Raw genomic sequence first — 21,281 nt, forward strand, 5'->3', positions numbered from 1 at the left:
GTTTGTTTCATATTTAATAATAATATTATATATTATAATAGGTAATATTAATTATATATTAATCACAACTTCTACATTGTTTTATTTCTTACCCTAATTAAGATATAACTTATGAGTAAAAATGCAGTAAAAAAATTATTAATCATATGTAACCTTAAAAATAAACTATAAGGGTTATAATCTTAAACAATTAATTACAAATAAAAATAATAATAATGTTAAATTAAGACAAAAAAGTTCACTTTGTGCAATATTGACGTGTTTTAACATACAATAGATTAATGAATAACGTTAAATAGCATAAAAATAATAAATGATTTAAAAATACGCCTATAAGAATCAAACAATCAAGTTACAACTCTGTAACAAGATGTGACCGTTCATAGTTTTGCTTATTTCTAATTCACAATATTTGCCTTTACTCATTTGCTTTATATTTTTCTGATAAGAACTTCCAGTTAAATATTGTAATTAAATAAAATTATGAAATTTAGTTCCATAATTTTTACAATCCAAATGAAGTCATAGCATTGTGAATTAGATTTCAGCCTCAAAACATTAAAACTATACAAAATTATAGTATTATGTTTCATCAAACTACCCAATCATTCCAACTTTAAAATATCCTTACATGTTAAACTCCTTAAATCTATCAAAAATAAGAATAAAAAATAGACCCCAATAAACCTAAATAACACCTAAAATTATTAACATTATCATAACAAAAAGAAAATATAATTTATAATTGCGTAATAGTTAGACTAACATAATGTTATAATGATTAAACAAAACTATCCAATTAATATTGATTAAATAATGAGACGAGAAGTCCCAAGGCGATCAGTAGTACTGACACCATCATTGTATGAGCGTCATTTTCGTCTATCCACTCATATACATTATTTAAATATAGAGTGGTCCAAATAAGATCTTCTTGCAATTCTTCTACTGCCCTTTCCGCTGATGTCTCGGAGTCATCCAATTCGCTGAATCGTGACTTAACCCAGTTGGTGAACTGAAAATAAAGTTAACACGAACATTGCGAAGTAGAATATTCTTTTATTATTCGAATCCACGTCTTTCGCTGTTCCTTGGCGATACCTGACCTCTTTGCCACTCATCATTAAACTCAAGCAATAGAATTTCTTCTTTTGCTTCAGTTTTAAGAGCATAACGATGTCCTCATTTATATGACACTAGTGGTCCGCCCCGGCTTCGCCCGTGGTACATATTTCGCAATAAAAGGTAGCCTATGTCCATTCTCGTGTATCAAAATATCTCCATACCAAATTTCATGCAAATTGGTTCAGTAGTTTAGGCCTGATTGAGTAACAGACAGACAGACAGAGTTACTTTCGCATTTATAATATTAGTATGGATTGAAAAGCAGTAGGTACGGCATGGGTGGGTGACAACACTTCAATCAGTAAGCCGTGGGTTCGAGAGACGTGTAATAATAATACCTATGATTTTGACTAGATTTGCTTGGTGAATCAGGCTCCTAAGAGGCCTGTGTTCTAGCAGAATATGAGCTAATTATCATAGTTAACAGATATTATGAAATAAAAGATGTAAATAACGGAATACATACATCATTAACCATATCCCTGTCACCTAAGTTTTTGGCGACTACGTGCAAAACTTCTTCCAGTTTGTCAGGGCCTCCATACCTGTAAATTAGTTTTGATTTTATTTGTTTACTAGAAATGTTAAAGTTTATTATCTATGTATTAAAGGAATAATATAAATAATATATTAAATAGGGCATACAATTGAATGTAAACTCTAACTTATCAGTCAGGTTACTTGTCCCCTTTCATATTATTCAGTTCAGGGTTCTTAGTTCATGACCTTCTACGTTTAATACGGTTATTAATAAACGGTATATTATTAATACTTACATATTTCTTATTTCTATAGTTCTTAGAGTGAGGAAGTTCAAAGCAACGCGGACATTTTGGGGACCAGTAGACGAAACAACCGATTTAAATATTCTGGATCTTTCTTCAGTACTGTAGGGACTATTGGCAGCAATGGTCTGGTCTAGCAATCTGTTAAAAAGTATGAATTAAATAAGTTAAGGTGGAAAGTTAAAAAATATCCTTATGTATTTTTTATGTATATTATGTTCTCTGGAGTTTGAATAGAAGCCTATTTAATTCCTTAAGTAAAACCTTTTTGATTAAACTTTTGAAGTTAAATAACTGTACCAATTATTTACAGAATAATAAATATTAAAAAAAAAATATTGAAAACTACTAAGTCAAGTCACACGACAAAAAAAAAACACGCCACACAAAAGTAAGAATTGAAAATCCAGAAATTCGTACCCCGAGTATTCTAATGATTATTTCTTTGTTTGAAATTAAAAGAAAAAATATTCGTTCTATTTTAACAATTAAAAATGCAAAGCCTTTGTGAGTTAGCATAAATAAGACCAATGCAGGTCACCACAACGGTCTTTGAGACAAAGGCGTGTAAACAAAGAGGAAATTTAACATGCCTATTACTGTGTTAATATCAGTGGGCCGTGGACGACAAAGGAATTTTTAAATTAGAGCAAGTTTTCGGCTTATATTAACTTAAAGCCCAATATTATCATGTTTACAATTTTTAATAATTTAGATCTTGATTAGATGTACCTTAGGCATAAAACATAAAGTCTCACGGTACATTCAAAAGGCGTAGAACATTCTTTCGTTTTTCTCAGTGCGTTCGAAAAGATTATATGCAATGTTCTAATACTGAAAAACACTGAATACGAGTTTTCGTTTACACTAAAAGATCACGAACGAATGCTCTATCTCTAGCTCTATATTCGTTTGATGTATTGTATGTTATATTAACAAATCCAATTTGAAAGTTCATGCGATGCATTCTGCCCAATCAAGTAGACCATCATTCGCAATGTTATCCTAAACCGATTTGGTCTCGAAACTTACGACTGAATGAAATTGTTGTCCTGCGAACAAGCCAAGGATTCTAAAATGACCACTCGTTCGTGGGCATTGTTGACAGTTTCCATATATTCAAACAAAAGGCTTCTCTCTTCCTCACCACCAGACATGACATTGGCACAAAATACTGCAGGACGCAGGTCGGCTGGAATGTTGGGGTTCCTGAAAGGTAATCAAAATATCTGATTGACAATCTTTTGGAGTATGAGAAGTTACTTCAATATAATACAAGTAAGAAAATTGTAGTGATAGATTTGAACTCATGGAAGAAAGGACTGGAATAATATGATTTGCGCGATAAAGTACTTTGTTTAAATAATGAGAATATAATCTTACACAGCATCCTTATTATTCGGATCCCTGAACCAGTCAATAGCAGCAGCGATGCAGGGCTGATAGCCAACTACGCAGGCATGGCGCATCACCAGGCCGCGGACTAGTGACGTCATAGCTGGCTCATTAATGTTTACTTCGGGTGTGAAACCTAGCTCATTTTCCAACGTCACGATTGACCTTCTCACCATTCTCTGTAATTTAATATTAATTTATTAATAGTATTCACATAAAAGCGACACGCAGGTACAAGCAACCATTGACTAAGACGTGTAGGCTTGTGAGCTATCGTTGGAATGTTATTTTATGTTTCAATGTTATTTTATGTACGAGTGGACGGACGTCGAGTCAAGTCGACATCGATGCTAAAAGTATCAAATTGTAAAAATCGCCGTTATCGATATATCTTATAATATATTATATACAATCCTGCCATTTACAAGTATAACTTGTAAAGGGCAGGATTGTTATCTGAATAAAGTTTGATTACGTACAAAATAAACTTACGCGATAAATAGCAGGATCCAAATCGTCATCACCATCAACGTACGCCAAGAGACGAGTTCTCAAGAAGTCCATGCTTCTAATGAACGCCTTCCACACCACGTATTCGGTTTCATGCTCCATAGTCAAAACCACTCTGAACGCTATATCGTAATCCACCTTACCAGCTCGCGCTAAGTTCAGGGCGTCGTCAACTAACTAGAAAATAGAAAAGATATGATAATCTACCGATTCGTTTTAAAAGTATTATCTAAAAAACGATTTCTTAGAAAAGACGTAAAGTATGGCTTTAATATAGAGCATAGTCTGTAAACCACATTGTTATTATATTCTTTCAAAGCCAGCATTTAAAAGATATTGTTTTGAGAGCAGAGAAGATTTTTTTTATTCTTGCTTTCAATCCTTTGAATTGATTTCAATGAGTTTATTTTTATCAACACACGAGTCTAATGTTTCCACAGATTTTTAGTATTCTACAGTGTCAAAAGTACAAAATATTATATTATAATACCTACTTCCATTAGAATATGTTCATTTCGACATTATGTTTATTGAATATTTGAGCATAATATAATAATATAAAAAAGAGCGTGTCAGAAGTGAAACTTCTTTGGCAACATTCAAAGATACCAAAACCGTTGCCCTCTATGACGGGTATTGACGCGACCTTGATATTTTACTCTCAACGCCCCTTAAAAAGTTTCAGTTAAAAAAATCTAAAATCTAGCAGTTATACTTACCGTTGCTCGGTTGATAGGATGAATGATTGCCCTTCTTTCGGGATCTTCTAAAGCTTCAATAATTCTTTCCCACAGTTCATTTTCGTAATTCACACGGTAATAACCTTTATATGCAAATAGACATTGGTTTTATTGTATTGTATATTTTGTTCAAAGAAAAAATAAATTAATACTAATCATAAAGCTGAAGAGTTTGTTTGTTTGAACGCGCTAATCACAGAAATTACTGTTCCGATTTGAAAAATTATTTTGGTGGTAAATAGCCCATCATCAAGGAAGACTAGGCTATGTACCAACGGGAGCGGAGACACGCGGGTGAAATCGCGTAGCGCAGCTAGATATTTATATTTTTTTAAAAAGATTCCATAGCAAAAAGATATTTTGATAAGTTTTGTATTATCCATCGAGTTATGTCTTGTTATGAAATTTCTTAATTATTAAGTGACTAAACTATTAAAAAATGGCCCATAAAATATATAAAATCAGGCTCCCACACAGAAGTCAAAAATAGGCTATAATGATATTACCTTGTCCTTGAATATTAAACAGCACCCAGTCTTCTTCATCTAGAACTATATCTATGCTTACTGTAGATTCCATAACCATCACAGGATAAATGTTATCAAAGTTTGGATTGACACTACTTGTGTAAGTTAGTGGTACCATGTAAACCGTTCTTGGCCTTGAAGAATATCCGAATCGTTCCTGAAATATATTTGTTATTATAGAACTGAATTAACTTTCTTAAACAGACAGATCCACAAGGAAAAGAACCTTTGCTAAGTAATTCCTACTCGTAGCAGCTCTGAAGCTATTAACTATCAAACTAACATCTCATGGTCTTCGTTGTTCAATTTTAAACGATGATTTTTGAATCCCCGATTAAAACTTAATTGTTAAATGTCGTTTCCGTTTCAAAAATATCAAAAATGTTTTCCATTCCATACCTCGTATTATAAAAACTTGCAAAATGCTATGCTAATTACAAATAAAAAACATACCTGCGACACAAAAACACCAGTTTGTTGCAAACCAACTCGGATAATAGGATAATTATTTTCCAAAGTCCAGGATTCCATGAAGTCTAAAACATTATCAATCAATTTGTTTGGCTCACCATCCCAGAACCCCTTTACTGTATCGTAGAAGTTTCGAGAGTTTATGTTTGATAGGGCGCTGTAAAACAGAATATTATATTTTAATGATGTATGCATATGTCCTTGTATGTAATTGTTATGTTCAAGATAAACAAATAAGTTATTGCCTCTGGTTATGAAATGTTAATTAATAATAATTACCAATAATTACTCAAACATATTATTTTTGCATTTTTTCTACTGAATGTTAATCATTTTGGATCTTGTAGTAGAAAACAAAGGCTACATAAATAATATGAAGTTAATGGTAACGCTACTGTCAAGGCAAGCGAAGCGATTTTGGAGCTCTAGTTGAAAGCTTCCTGCATGCTTCCTGGATTCAAATGACGTTAAAGGCGATTTCATCTGATATAATAATTATTATGACATTGCGTAAACAACGTAATGGACAAATTAACAAAGTCTACAATTCATTTATTAGGCCACTTACTCAGTTTGAAGAAGTGCTGATGCAGCGTCTTTGATGTGATCCTTTTCAGGATCTTTGGATAGAGTCAAACTTAACATGTGAAGGATTGCAGGGGCTTTTGTTTTAACTAATCCGTTAATATTCTCTCGTATTTGGTCTTCATCAAATATATCTTCTGCCGCTTCCAATGGTATTGCAGCCCTATACCCGTCATTTAGTAAGCTTTCTTGTATAACATCGCTTACAAATACAGCGTTCATATCTATCAATGTATCATCTACCCCACTAGGGTTTGTTTGAAACTGAAATTAAGGAAATATTTTAAAATTCAAACAGAGATTCAGACAGAGACACCTCAGATCTCTAAATAGTTTTTAGCAAGTATTTATGTGAAAGGATACTGTATACTATTTATACTTTGTATTGTTACCTCTTTATGCAACTGGCGTTTTAAAGTTCAGATTTTGAAATGAAGTAAAACTATAGGTATTAAAATCAGATTAATTTAAAAGTTAATTAAAGTGGAACTAGTAAATTATGTGCTGTATTTCGAAATCTAAACATATGGAAGATATCTAACAACTCTGCAATAAATTGAGGTGATTTTTATGAAATATACATACATCTCTAACAATGCGATTCGCAGCGTAACTTCCCAGTCCCGCGACAACCCATTGATATCTCCAATTATCTGGTACCATAACATATCCGAACCATTGTCTGGATATAGCTTCTGATAGTTTAACAAGCCCAGTTTTTCTTTGGATAACAGATGCTCCAGTTTCCATTAAAACATAGGGCTCCCTAAAAAGATAGATAATAATTTTAATAACCATGAATAAAAAATCTAAAAAAACAATCTTGTTAAAACAGGAATAGTTTGAAAAAATAAAACGTTAGAAAACTATTATCATCTAGTTTTATTAAGCAAAACATTAGATAGCACAACACAATATTAGGTGTTAAAAATACTTACCAAATACAAATTGTTGACAAAGCGTACCAATCCCTATCAACATCTGGCATCGCCATTATATGTAATCTTCCATCTTGGTTAGCGACAATTTCGTCATGATCTTTACCCGTCCATGTGTTAAAAGAACTAAAGAAGTTACTAATTGCCACACTGGCTTGAGAATCCTGATTGCTACGACCAGGCCGAGCGTACAGAGCAACATTTGCAATTGGAAAACTTAGAGCATTCATATTATGTGCAACCATCCCCCATAGATGCGGTACACCCGACATTGGCGTGAAGTGTATTCTGTAAATAAATATTACAAAAAAAAATATTTAGAAATAAGATTTAGATAAAGCTTACTCAGATTTGGTAGAATAAAAAAACCACATAACATTAGCGACTTAAAAGTGTTCTTATATTATTATGTAAGCATGAGTATTTGTTATGCATCAAATTAGCTAAATACGTACTCATTTTGGGGGCGTGGATCAACTAAAATGGAATTAGCTATTACATGTTGATAGTTGTTTATGCCAGCAAAATTGAAAGATATGGTAGTGTGAACATTTGGCTCATCGATGCAAGGGAAGACTCGGCGCGCGTTGGTGGGATGTAAATTCATCGCCACGTAAGTACTGAAAATATACACACATATTAAACATTTTTATATTTTGTAATTAAGATTTGACTATAATAATTTAGAAAAAAAATCGTGTTTATAATTTTTAGATTCAATTGATCTGTTCTTATCCAGACAGTTTTGTAGAAACACAACCAGAAAATGCAGGTTTTTAATACACCGAACAATAAATTGAACGCAAATGTTTTAATATTTATTACTCTTGATCATAGCGCCCCACATATAGCCCGATGCCTGGACTTCTCAATTGGCCTGTATATTCTACGTAGACGATAAATAGTGACGAACTCTGGCTGGGCGTCACTTCTAACACTCCATCACTTATTTCCCACGTTGAAGGGATGATATTTGCAGTTGTAAATCTTGCAACTATTACGCTTGTGACCTCAATATTTTCAACATTAAATTTTAGCGGGTCCTCTAGTGTCTCTTCGTTTATAACTACATCTATAACAGCCCGTCCTTTAAAAGCATTGACACCATCCAGCGTTATCTCAATTGCGTATCTTGGTGATTTTAGTCCTGGTCTTACGTTATTACTGAGTGTGTTTGTTAGACTAAAGTCCTCATTTCGTTCCAAGTAGTTATCTACTACCGTATTACGTTGGTGATCATTTGTGCTTACGATTTCATCATTTATATTTTTGATATCAGATATAAATTTAATGGGTAAAGGTTTACCAATACTAATAATCAATATACAAAATAATAAAATAGCCCTCCATTTAAATTTTAGGAAAGCCATTGCACTTCTTCACAATTTGATCAACGAATAAAGATGATCACAAATAGGTCGAATATTGATAGCTCACAGAAATACTTAAGATAATGTCACCCGTTCATGATCCAGTTGTGATAAAGCGAATATATCTAATTTATCTCAAAATTCCGAGTATATCGGTTTGCAGCTTTTGCGTAACATGTGTTTATCTTGAATACATTTTTAAATTTTGTGTTGGAGTTTGAATAAAAATTTGATTTGAGTTTTATTAAAACAAAGTAAATAATCAAATTAAATTCATTTTTTGTCAAGATATACATTACCTAAAATATGAACTCCATGTCCAGAAAGATAAAAAGGATCTTAATTTACTATGACATAAACTATCATAGTTTTTCGTTGATTTTTTTGTGTATCAATTATTTTGATTGTGAGCAAGAGATTTCTTGAATATGAATATTTGTAAGACTATAAGAAGAATTGTTCAAGTTTCAAGTGTTCGTTCTTTATAAGATTCCGTAAGCCATTTTTATGCGCTTTTGTCTCTCCAACACAACCATTGTTGTTGTTGCCTCAGGGATTGCAATTAGAACCAGGTATGTTCTTACAAACAATAGATTGTGACTTGCAAGCGTTTTCGTTTTTGTTTATTTCTGTTAATGTTTTCGTATAAGTAACTAAGATTTTTTATAATTTTTTCATACGATGAAAATGATAATTTTAAATAAATTTAAGTCTATTGTAAAACTTTATAACACCTGAGTGTAAAAACCTTCATATTTTAATGACATAAAAAATCTTTAGTATCTAAAAATTTTTAGTTGGAATACTTACTCAGTTTCATAACTTCCACTATACAGTCCGATGCCGGCTCGTGACAAAGATCCTCTATAGCGTATCTCAATAGTATATAATGTTGCATCATGGCCAGTATTAATTTCCAGTAGACCGTCGTCTACCACTATATCGTCAGGGGCTCCAAAATTAGACCCAGCTCCTGCAGCCAGCAGGACAGAGTCTATGCTTAGATCTTCAAAGTGGAATATCAAAGGATCTTCAGCTGTAGCTAATTGGACTTGCACTCTAAGAATAGCTACCCCGTTAAATGTTCCGTCATTCAGTCTTGGTTCCAGTGTAACTTCGTAGCTAGTGACAACCATTCCGTCTCTTATTTGGTTAAAAAGTGTAAAGTCCTGATTCTTTGTAATTGCAACTCCATGATCGTATTTCACGTCATTAACTAATTCATAGTCGTCTTCCAAACTTTCGCTACTGTTTCCGGGGTTTATATAATCGACTTCCGAACTTTCTTCTTCAGTTTCCGTGGAATTTTTATCATCGTTACTAATATTGATATTATCTTGAAAGCCTATCGGGTTAATTACATCGCCACTTGTAAAGGTCACTGTATCGACTCGAGTTCTTAATGGTAGTGAATTTATTGACACAATTACGGAAAAAATCACAATTATTTTATTTAAGGCACCCATTTTTTTCCCTCGTTAGTAAATATATTCCAACGAGCACCATACCCGTATCTAAACTATATTCGAGTCTTCTTAAAACTAACACACAATCCCATATTTGGTATCTTGAAGAAAGAACGTCATAGGAATATGATAAATGATTTTATCTGATACGTACACTTGAAGATGTGAAAAGTGTGATAAAATAGCAAAGTAAGTTTCGACATATGTCCGAATTTATTATCACTTTTAAGATTGTGTCTTATAAAATCTTAAGTCAAAGAAATATTATATTTACCGCAGTTGCATTGTGGGGTATTTATATTATAACAAATTATTACAGATGTTATAAAGTGTAAGGGGATCAGTGGAAATGAAATGAAGCTATAAATATAATTTCAATACTTTTATTAAAAACATTATCACATTTTATAATAAATTAAAACTGGTTACACAAATATGTACATTTAAATTATAAGACCTACGCTTAAAATGCCTATTTAAACCGTATTATTTGCAATAATGTACAGAATGACAATAAATAATATAAATATGAATACCCTAGTATCTATTACAGTTTTTGATTTAATGTACAAGATCTGTATATTAAATAATAATCTTGGTGGTAAAAATACAACTAGATAATCCTATACTACCATAACTCTAGTGATTGAAGATGGTAATGAAGAATGAGATAAGAATGATGAAACCAGAGGTGAGAGCGACGGAATTGCTGCCATAGTTAACGTTGAACCAACTATTAACACTGTCATAGTTATTATTGGCCCAAGTAATAGATGCAGCTATATTCTCTCGAATAGCAGCGACTGAAGCTAGTTCACCAGCTGTGAAGATAGCCCGGTGGCGGGCTACAAATGTATCCATCTGCAAAAGGAAAATGGACGTGAATTATGCTGATATCTATTATTATAATGATTGAGAATTGTAGATTTAACGGTTCCAGATAAGATTGAATTGAATAATATTAAATATTAAGTCAGGTGATACATCAACTTTTGTGTCTTATTTGGAACAAAAGTTAAATAGTTCAAGTTTTTGGTAATTTTCTGTTGCTTTCATTTCTCAACTATTAGGATATTATAATCGAGTATTCACCTTTAAGACGTAAATGTAGCAATAATATGCGCATCTTTATAAAATTACTGCATTTTACAGATGAAATGTGAAGTAAAAAGCGTATTTATGATTTTTAAATATAATTGTCTCATATTTATTTAAACGCGTAACTGGAAATTCCTACTTTATAGATCCAATAACTGATATGACTCACCTTATCTGAGTGGGCCTTGGTTGATAATCTCCTGGCAAAGGTATTTAGAATATTGGTTGTTCCAGTAAGACCTTGTACCCTGAAAAAATAAACAAATTTTAAATCGAAATATATTCTCATACATAATAATTTTATAGGAAGGAAGCAAATAAAGTTTGCTCCCTTTTCTTCATGGAATTTCATATTAAATTGGCAGAAAGTACGTGTTTTTTTTTATTTATTTTTTATGAGTGTGCAAAAAGAGAGAGCCAACCATGTTTAAGATTGTGATTGTTTTGGAATTCACGTCTGATTTGACACTTGCAAGTTTTTGTATGATTAATTATAATTCCCTTTCGTATTTTATACAATCCGCAACAAGCTATTCGATATCAAGATTTCTTACTACTTTAATTATATCTAACTATTTTAATTATTAATTACTGGGAGACTTACTACTTCATATTCTGTAAAATTTGGAAACGAAATAAACTATTTTATTTATTTATTTACCTTGGTTGGATAGCAGCAAAGTGTTCAATAACAAAGTCCAGAGCAGCCTCCATGCCTGCTGGACTTGAATTAATGATGGAGACGAGTATGCTATGTCTGTCTTGCTCACGTACTGCAGAGTTTGTGTCTATAACTTGATTCATATAGCTGTAATGCAAATTGTTTAAGATTTTAGGTAGGTAACTATTATAATATTATGGTAGCTGCTAAGATTGTTACATTTCAGATAAACATCTATACATATAATAAATCTGTAGAAGGGTCAATTCTGTACATTGAAAATATTGAAAAAATAAATAGCATGGGGTGTTACTGTATCGATACCATACCCAAATATGTGATTAAAAAAATTTTTGTCTGTCTGTCTGTCTGTCTGTCTGTATGTGAAGGCATCACGTGAAAACTAACGGTTCGATTTCGATGAAACTTGGTATAATTATACCTTATTATCCTGGGCATAAAAAAGGATACTTTTTATCCCGGAAAAATACGTAGAAAAAAATAAATCTTAATTTTTCCGCGCGGACGGAGTCGCGGGCGGAAGCTAGTAAATAATAAATCTGACAAGTTTCCTAAAAATTAGATTAGAAGAAGATCTTTGGCATGCTTGTTCAGGTAACAATTTATATATTATCATTATTCCATCCAAATTATTGCATTTACTGTGTAATGTATAACTTATAAGTACATAGATGGGATTGTTATCTCAGTATTCCAGTATTTTGCATGTATGTAGTTTAATTGTGTCTTTAATAAATGTATGTTTATCTATTTACGTGTATAATTAGCATCCATGCGGTCCCGTCTATGAATTGTCCCAATAATACTTACAAATTACGCAAAGTTTCATTAGATGTGCATCCAAGAGAGTTAAGTAAAATTGACTGGACACTAGAATCTTGGCTGGACAAGTATCTGTTCCAGAGGAAATTGAAGTTATCCACATCTCCTCCACGCAATCCAGAGCAGAAAACTACCGTTTGAATGTCGGCATTCAACGGTTGATCTGAAAGATAAAGTTAATTTAGTTTTCATGCAAACAAATGCAAATGAATCAACGTAACGCCTATTGACAATACTTGAATAACTAAAAAATGAAAGTATTTTTATTGATTTGTAAATTCAGATCTTTTAGAAAAATATGCATAATAAAGTTATTGAATCACCTTGCTTCCTTGGGCGATGAATAAGAGCTACATTTATCACTATTTTACATGTTTTTGTATGATAGAGCCTTATCTAATAATAATAATAGGTAAGCCTTATTCTTCATAATTTATATGTATTTATAATGCTCACGCCCTCACGCCTTGCTCACGCTATTTTAAGAAACGTTGTCAAAAGATACTTACGAATACAAAGTCTTGTTAACGAATATTTAACTTACTAGGATTATTACGGAACTCTTGTAAAAGTTCTTGGGCTCGGTTGACGCACTGCTCATTTCCATGGCGACAATTCAAATTCAAGATGATGTTACGGTGGAAAGCTGTAACATGTTCTTCATTTGATCCAGCTACAAATCCGAATTTATCGAAGAGAGGCGCCGAGAGATCTAGGACGTATTTCTGAAAATAACAAAGTTTAATTTGAACCCTTGTGATTTGTTTTGCAATTATATCGTTAGAGTTTCTAACTTACAGCAATCAATCAATGCTCTGTTTGGTCGTGATTTTTAAAAGCATCCAATAGGTAATTTTATTTTCTACTTTACTGTACTTTTTCTTTCATGACATATTGATCGGAAACGTATGCTCAAACGGTTGTAATATTTTTTATTTATTATTTAGACAAATCATGTAACTGTCTTCAAATAAAAAGCTTAAAAAATTCCAATACAATTATTGTTGATTTCATCATTTGCATGATAATACATTTTATAATCGACTTTAAATAAATTCCAATATAATGGTACACGTTTAAATAAGAATTTTGAACTTTTTGTTATCTAACCTGGAATAGGGGATAAGTGTCGCTACCGCTAAGTACGACATCAAGGTAAGAAAAGGCGGCGTCAGCTGCACCCCATGCAATGTAGTCGGTTTCGTTTACCAAGTATCTGGACACTTCGAATGCATATTGGTAGTTCTGAAAATAAAACAATACAATATGACAATACAATACAATACAACGCACGTCCAGTGACCACGCTCGCTACAAAGTGTGTCGTCGAGATAATAATGTAATGAATAAATCTCGTTTAAAATCCGTTAAAAACGTAAAATCAAACGCAATAAAATTCTACTTCCTGATATTAATATCCTAATGCTATCTTAAAAAAGTTACGTAAATCTAAAGCTATAAAAGTAGAGGAGATATTGAGACACGGACAAAGTTAAGTTCCTATTATAAAAATTCTATCATATTAAAGTGGACAACTTACGTTGGTAGATCCTTTTTGGCATAAACAACAAAGCAACAAAGAAGAATTATTATATATTATTTTTTGCAATAATGTTCGATAAAATATAAAATTAACCAAAATGTTTACCTGGTTAACTGCTGCTTTACCTTGATAAAAGAATAAGAAACCAAGGTGGTTATAAAATTATATTATATGGAAAAATACTTACAAGACGTTCATTTCTTGCCAAGTTGAAAGCGTCATCTATTAGTTGTGCACGATTCAACAGGTGGATGACTTCGTGGGAATTTTGAAGTACTTTGGCTAATGCAACCCAGTTGTCAACATCATAGTTGACTCTATAGTATCCTGGAAAATAAATCAAATGTTATTATAATGTTTATGATCGGGAATTCATATTTTATAAACGTGATCTAATTTAAATTTTTCTGAACGTAAAATAAAAAAGGGCTATATTATTCACTGACATTACAAAACATTATTGTTCATTTATGCCTGCTCAAATTTGTTTAACATTTATTTACGTTCGATTAAGATTAATCAGTTTCTGTTTTAAAGTTAAATGGTGTAAGGAAGATTCTTACCAGTCTGTTGTTTATTCACAATGAACCAGTCAACATTTGAGAGTCCAGGAATGTCAACAGCTAAAGCTGGGCTGTTGGGCATTACCCAAGCTAGAGGTCTTGTGTCTGAGAAGTCGGGGTTTGTAGATAGAACCCAGTTCACAGGAACATGCCACATGTCATTGGAGGATAAGGCGCGGTCAGTTAGGAAACGTTGCTATAAGAAAATAATATTATTAGATGTAATGAGAGTAAGACGATATGACGAAAATAATAGTCATAACACAGTTAATATGTTTCAATGAGTAAGGGACATGCAAAGTAATAAAAAGCTACTTGTGAAATATATAATTTGATTTTTGTTTGTAATACATTTTTATTTTTCTTATTGGCATTTCTTGAATACTTTTTGGAAGAGGGCGCTGACTCCTGATATACAGGTTTTTACCTTGTTTGGGAGTCAGAGACTTCAATATTTCAACATGTAAAATCTTTTGTCAATAAAGAATTTTTATTTTTATTTTATTTCATAATTCCCGGCGGGGATTAAGTTACCTACCTAGATAGAGTGTTAGATATTTTGAAAAATATTTACATTTATTAGTTATTACTAGGTTTAAGATAATATTATATTAATAGTCACTTAAGAATAATGTAATTGGTCATCGGCATTCATATTTATAGTTGTAAATAATCTAACGTTGCCCACTTACCTGTACAATAGAAATAGATTGCGCAGTAGGAGACTGTCTCCTCACTGTCAGAACCGGGAAACCTCCTTGCTCAGTCCACCTCTGCATGATGGTGGAGAGAGCGAAGGGAATGGTGTGGTTAGATTCGTTTAGTGCTTGTTGGAGGCTTGCGTATAGGTCCGGAGGTGTCACAGCAGAGCGGGAACTAAAATATTTATAACATTATTGTTTCAAATGTTATACGATTCGAAAAAAAGTTTAATGTTAACTAATATTAAAACTTTTTTGTGACGAAGAACGCTGCTCTAGTTTTTTCCTGGGTACACGCGGGTGAAGCTATTTTATTAATATTGAATTTATAGTATTTACTTAACATCTACAAAGTTATATGTGGAAGCATTTAAATTTAATAATATTCTTTTTATCCTAATTATGAAATAATCAAAAAAAAATTAAATGAGGTGTCTACTTACTGTTTCTTCAAGTAAATGGAAAGACCTTTCTGGAACACTTCGGGAGTAAGGAAGTGTTGCATCATGCGAATTACAGATCCCGCTGAAAAAATCGTGTTTTCATTTTTGGTCGTCGACTCATTTCAATATGTATAAACTTGGTCGCCATAAGGGTGATACTGATACTATCCTTGAAGGGTGCTTACTAGGGTATTATAGTATTAGGATACTACACATAAGTTATTGTTGAACATAACAATATTTCTGAAACGATCTACCTTTTAATACTTGATGTATTAGAAGCGAAATTTGTAGTACTTTTTTAATATATCCAAATCTTTCGCTCTATTTCAATTATGTGCAACTTTCAACATTCGAACCGAATTCATCACTGTCATAGGCTACTATATATACTCACATTTTTGGTAAGCAACAGAATTAAAGGTTCCTATAATTTGTGATGGAGTGTACACAGGATGAGTCATTGGATTCACGCTGAGAACAGCATCGCTTTGGAAAACGTTTTGTACAAGCAAAATGTATTGGTCCATCATACGCCAGCCTGGCAACACCTGGAAAAATTGTTTGAATTTTGTGAGATTCTTAAGATTTGCACGGTAGAACAACAGCTGCATGAATATTAAAGCATGCCAAAAGTTTGAGTCACCCTTCATTTACGTAAAAAAACCATATATCATTGTTATCTTTTACAATGCTTATCTTTTCAAATGATGACGGGATGAATTGGGCTATATATATGCCCAACCATGCCATATTTCTTTTTAATACTGATGTGATTCATTTCTCTAGTGTGATTGTCTATTATGGTATTTTTTTGTGACATGCGTAACGCTAACGAGGCAAACTTTGTTCAGCAAGCACAGACCATAACCAAAACGAATACTTTGCACTCTTCAATAATTTACTTTACTTTCATAAAAATCGAATCACATGTTTAAGAAGAGTTAGGGCGGCCGTACACGGACCGCTTCAAGCAGTTGAGACCGACCGCTTGAAGCCGCGACCGCGCGGTGAACTATAGGCATTCATTCACCGCCGTACACGTGACGGCTCGAGCCGTCGCGACCGCTTCAAGCCGTCAACTGCATGACGAAATTCCATCGTGCCGTTGACGGCTCGCGAGCGGTCGTGAGGCATACACTGACTGCTCGAGCCGTTAACTGCGCTAGAGCCGTCGACGGCTTCCTCTCCCCCTGAAAATCAATGACGCGACTAGTCAAAAAATCAACGGCTCGAGCGGTTGGTAGCGACGGCTCGAGCAGTCAAGAACCGACGGCTCGAGCCGTCAACGACCGACCGCTCGAGCCGTCCGTGTACGTCGCTCAGCCGTTAACTGCTCGAGCGGTCCGTGTACGGCCGCCCTAAGCTTTATGACACAATAGTAGTTTTAACTCACCATATCTGTACCAAAGTTTTCAAAGAAGTTGGCAAATCCCTCATTCAACCAAGTATACGTCCAGCTTCTGGGACTCACTTCATTACCGAACCACATGTGCATGTTCTCATGGCAAATTATTCGGCCAATGTTTTGTCGAGTGGAGGTTGTGGTCACTCCATCTGTTACTAGTAATGCGACTTCTCTGTAAATTAATGAATAAATTAATAACTCGTTTATTTGCAAGTAAGCATGGTACATAAACGTGTGTAATATTATAATATACATCATTAGTAGATGACAATGCAGGATTACGTTTATGGAAGGAGTTGCAGAAAATTAATCGGTTATGGGTGTTATATTCGGAGCAATTAAATTATTAGATTAATTCTGAAAGACTGAATTATATTATATGATGAATGGTCGGATACCTAATCGATAATCAGAATTTATTCGTACATCCTTAATCACAAGAAAATCACATTATCAATCGTGTTATAAGTTATCGTATTATCTTTTATTCCTAATTATTTAGTAAATTGATTTTTTTTCACAAATATTTTTTATGAAAAGTATAATGATAAGAATATTTACATTGTACATTTGTATCATAACATTAATACAATGCTCTCTCCTTTTGCTGAATTTTATCTGTGTGTAATATGCTCATTTACTGTAGACACAAAAGGGCGCGTTTTCATTACGCCACCTTTCGTTAAATTAGTCAGGCCTCATTAGTTACATTTCTCACTTTATAACACTCCTTGCTATTTGTATGTTCATGACTCTTAATAAAGGCTATTCATTCCAGACGTTTTTGAAGAGAAACGAAATGACGGTAAGTATTATACAAACAGTAATTTACAATATTTTTTACATTTATCAAAACACTTAAGAGTTGGCATATATAATTTTAAAAGTAATCTTTCATTTACGCGCATACTATGTAATTTCTACAACGCCTTACATTAAGCAACAATAAAATCTCACCGGTAAATAACCAATCCCCAGTTTTCCATGGCACCAGCAGCAAAATCAGGTACAGCGGCTTTATCTAATTTGGGTAAAGCGTATTTTAAATCGGTGTACTTTTCCAAAGCCATCATGTTCTTCTGGCCAAAGTCCAAAGCAAATGCTGCAGTATTCCTTGTACCAGGTCTGGAATACACTCTGAAGGGAACGTCGTATATCGGATCTTGTTCGTTGGAAACATATTCGAAGTTTGACACGAGGTATGCTAGGAGGTAGCTCGATTGTACTACTGTGTCTTGGAATTCGTATTTGAGGAAGCCTGGTACGTTGGGCCTGAAATGAATAGGTAAGTGTTATTATTATAGGCTTATAGAAAACTATATGCTGTTCTTAATGTGAACAGTATAAACGTTAGATTATTTAAGTTGTGTAAAATATGGAGCTTATATTTTAAGTCAGGTTCGTAGTATTACATTCTTTGAAAATATAATTGAATACCAAGTACTGTATTTGCATAATAACTGTACATTTTACAATCATATATCGACAGGAAAAATAAAAAAAAATCTGAAATTGTTCTATCGATTGGCTTTTTGTGTTAAGCTTAATTCTATATCAGTTTTTAATAACGAATACTGTTTGTATACATATTACTTCATTGTATATAACTTACTTAGAAAGATCAGTTCTCTCAGGCATGTTGGTCCTCACAACAGGATAAGCAGGAGGGGCATAGATCGTTGTTCTGAACACAGCCTTTAGATGTGGCTCGTCATAGCAAGGGAATGCACGACGGGAAAACGTTGGCTGCAGTTGCGATGTGACTAGATTACTAAAAAATAAATATTTATATGTCATGTTATACTTCGTAATTGAGTATATTATGTGCTTGGTGACTTCTTGAGGCTTGCAAAATATGAAGGGAATTTAGGAGAATGCAGAGTTTAAAAATAATCTCTAGTTCAATGACAATAATAACAATAATTAATCATAATAATTAATCAATCACAGTTTTTGATACTAGTGTACAATGGCAAGTAAGACAAGCACATTTTAAAGAGCATGTTGTCTGTATTTTTGAATACTCTCATTCAACTTTATTCAGTTAAGCACCTTTGCAAATAGATACTTACACTGTACCAACTCCTTCTTGAGTAAACGTGGATAAATAAACACCAAACATGTTCTCAGCATATTGTGCTATATAATCAATATGGATAGTATACGGTTGTAGAGCTACTAAAGGTGCAGTCGTTTTGATTCTCAAGAAATGCGTATCATCCGTAGCTTGCCAGAAACTATGGTAAAGGTTCGTAGAGGAGCCGTCAGCGACCACCTGTATACTATTTATTGTCATTTCCATAGCATGAAGTACAATCTCATCTGTGTTAATATTCGGTACTATTCTAATAGATACGCTCCCATTAAAATTGTGGGCGTAGTCCGGGTCAATGAAGAGACGCACATCGTAGAACGTAGGGTAAGATTCTCCAGGGAGCCGGTAATGCCCATACATTGCTGTGATATCTTGGTTTAGAGGTACAGAATACGCTGCACCAAGCAGCGCCATAAATATTAATGAATGCATGACTGAAACATGGACATGGAATCGTTAGTTCTATATTACTTTTGCCAGTGAATTACCTATAATATTAAAACAGTTATTTGTTCGTATTAGGTCATCTTGGACAAGGATAGTTTTTGTTTTGATGAGGTTATTTCTTTCACTGTCTATTAGTTTTGGGATATTAAGCAGAGCACATTCTATTTCGAATTTCAATATATTGATAACGAGATTAATACGATGGTCGAATTCATCTCGTAATGTAGTAGTAATGTCTCCTACGGAAGGTACTAAATTTAGGAACTAATTTTACTTTATTTTATTGAAACTGTCAAATATTTGAAAGTGTAGTGTTGCTTTACAAAGTTTGGATGGCTTATTTAATGCTATTTTTTAATACGCGCTATTGTAAGTGCAACTCTATAAAATTATTATTTATGTACCTACTTGTTTTGTAATCTCTTGATACTGAATTCTAGTGTAAAAAGATATCGATATAATATTTAATCCTAATCTTATCTTGCTTATCGGGTATGGATAAAACTTGTCTTTATTTTTTGATGGGAAAAGTTTGTGTATTCGACATTTTAATTTTTTTACGTTATTTCAGTTTAAGAAAAATAAAATTAGCTGTTACACAAAAAGATAAGGGTTTTGAAAGAATTCTTAATTAATCAATAGAAACAAAGTTTTTAATTATAAACACAGTAATGAAGTTTCATTTTTTAAGTTTAATAAATAGCTTTTTTCTTTATAAAATCTTTAATAAATTATTATATTAGAAAATTCTTTAATTTATTTTATAGTAAGTAGGTACTTAATCGAAAATATGCGCAATTAATTTACTATTAATTAATATTAATATTAATTAATAAAAATTTTATTATAAAAGAAATATAAAATTTTTACAAAGTAAATTCATTCCTTAAATATACAGGTAATTTTCTACTAAAATTTTACACTAAAATCTAAATTTTCGTGAGGTTTCGAACATTATTAATTATTTGTTTAATTTTAAAATAAAATATTACTCGTATTTGACACACACATAAAATTACAGCATAGATATATAGGTAAAAAATTTACTTTACCTGCATTTACGAGTAAACGTAATCTAAACCAAACACTAAATGATCTACTAATTAGGACAATACAATATTTATAATATCTTATCATTGTTTTTCAAACGTTATCAAAAGGAATGTATATATTATATATTTATTGATTTGATAACAGCGATTATTTTTTGGAATCTATCATTTAAAACTATTTTCTACAATAAAAAATGTAAATCAAAGTTTTTGTTGTTCCTATCGCCATCAAAGTTCTTGTTTAGTATAATCTATCGCCATCTAGTTATCGAAATTTTATAATAATTTAAGTTATTTCCGAGCTTTCCTTGTAGATTTGCGGTAAGTTTTATTTTATCTCAACATGAATTAGGTAGAGCCCAAAAATGTGATGTTGTTATAATATCACAATTATTCATTATTAGTTAAGCAATTATCTATCTATATTTCTAATACTTACAGGTGCAGAAGTGATGAATGAGCCATCGTCACTATTGTCTCAACCGACGACTAAAACTAGAAGTTAAAAATTACTT

General features: G+C 32.5%; 2 protein-coding genes across 2 annotated transcripts; both read right to left on the minus strand.

The window, feature by feature from the left end:
- Positions 1-187: 187 nt before the first annotated feature.
- LOC123693222 (aminopeptidase N-like) lies at positions 188-9,912 on the minus strand. The gene is made up of 14 exons (XM_045638223.1): positions 9,257-9,912; positions 7,532-7,696; positions 7,077-7,364; positions 6,724-6,904; positions 6,122-6,402; positions 5,536-5,710; positions 5,062-5,239; positions 4,535-4,638; positions 3,798-3,992; positions 3,294-3,484; positions 2,943-3,119; positions 1,902-2,051; positions 1,592-1,670; positions 188-1,015 (listed from the first exon to the last, which is right to left on the minus strand). Exons 1-14 carry the CDS (start codon positions 9,910-9,912, stop codon positions 800-802), a joined length of 3,036 nt encoding a protein of 1,011 aa, XP_045494179.1. The 3' UTR covers positions 188-799.
- A 468-nt stretch (positions 9,913-10,380) lies between these two features.
- On the minus strand, positions 10,381-20,788 carry LOC123693102 (aminopeptidase N-like). The gene is made up of 16 exons (XM_045638063.1): positions 20,767-20,788; positions 19,245-19,701; positions 18,785-18,943; positions 18,130-18,444; positions 17,161-17,344; positions 16,162-16,315; positions 15,765-15,846; positions 15,313-15,496; positions 14,621-14,816; positions 14,245-14,384; positions 13,625-13,759; positions 13,059-13,239; positions 12,503-12,677; positions 11,672-11,818; positions 11,180-11,258; positions 10,381-10,773 (listed from the first exon to the last, which is right to left on the minus strand). Exons 2-16 carry the CDS (start codon positions 19,697-19,699, stop codon positions 10,552-10,554), a joined length of 2,808 nt encoding a protein of 935 aa, XP_045494019.1. The 5' UTR covers positions 19,700-19,701; positions 20,767-20,788; the 3' UTR covers positions 10,381-10,551.
- Positions 20,789-21,281: the final 493 nt, after the last annotated feature.

This window comes from Colias croceus, chromosome 7 (assembly GCF_905220415.1).
Source record: "Colias croceus chromosome 7, ilColCroc2.1".
Classification (NCBI taxonomy): Eukaryota; Metazoa; Arthropoda; class Insecta; order Lepidoptera; family Pieridae; genus Colias; species Colias croceus.

Excerpts from the sequence above, each read along its gene's own strand:
- LOC123693222 (XM_045638223.1), bottom strand. The coding sequence starts at position 9,912 with ATGGGTGCCTTAAATAAAATAATTGTGATTTTTTCCGTAATTGTGTCA. Across the intron at positions 6,905-7,076 it reads TTGTCAACAATTTGTATTTG|GGAGCCCTATGTTTTAATGG; the intron begins GTAAGTATTTTT and ends CTATCTTTTTAG. Across the intron at positions 1,016-1,591 it reads ACAGGGATATGGTTAATGAT|TTCACCAACTGGGTTAAGTC; the intron begins GTATGTATTCCG and ends CTTTATTTTCAG.
- LOC123693102 (XM_045638063.1), bottom strand. The coding sequence starts at position 19,699 with ATGCATTCATTAATATTTATGGCGCTGCTTGGTGCAGCGTATTCTGTA. Across the intron at positions 18,944-19,244 it reads CAAGAAGGAGTTGGTACAGT|TAATCTAGTCACATCGCAAC; the intron begins GTAAGTATCTAT and ends TTTATTTTTTAG. Across the intron at positions 11,259-11,671 it reads TTTGCTGCTATCCAACCAAG|GGTACAAGGTCTTACTGGAA; the intron begins GTAAATAAATAA and ends TTATTTTTTCAG.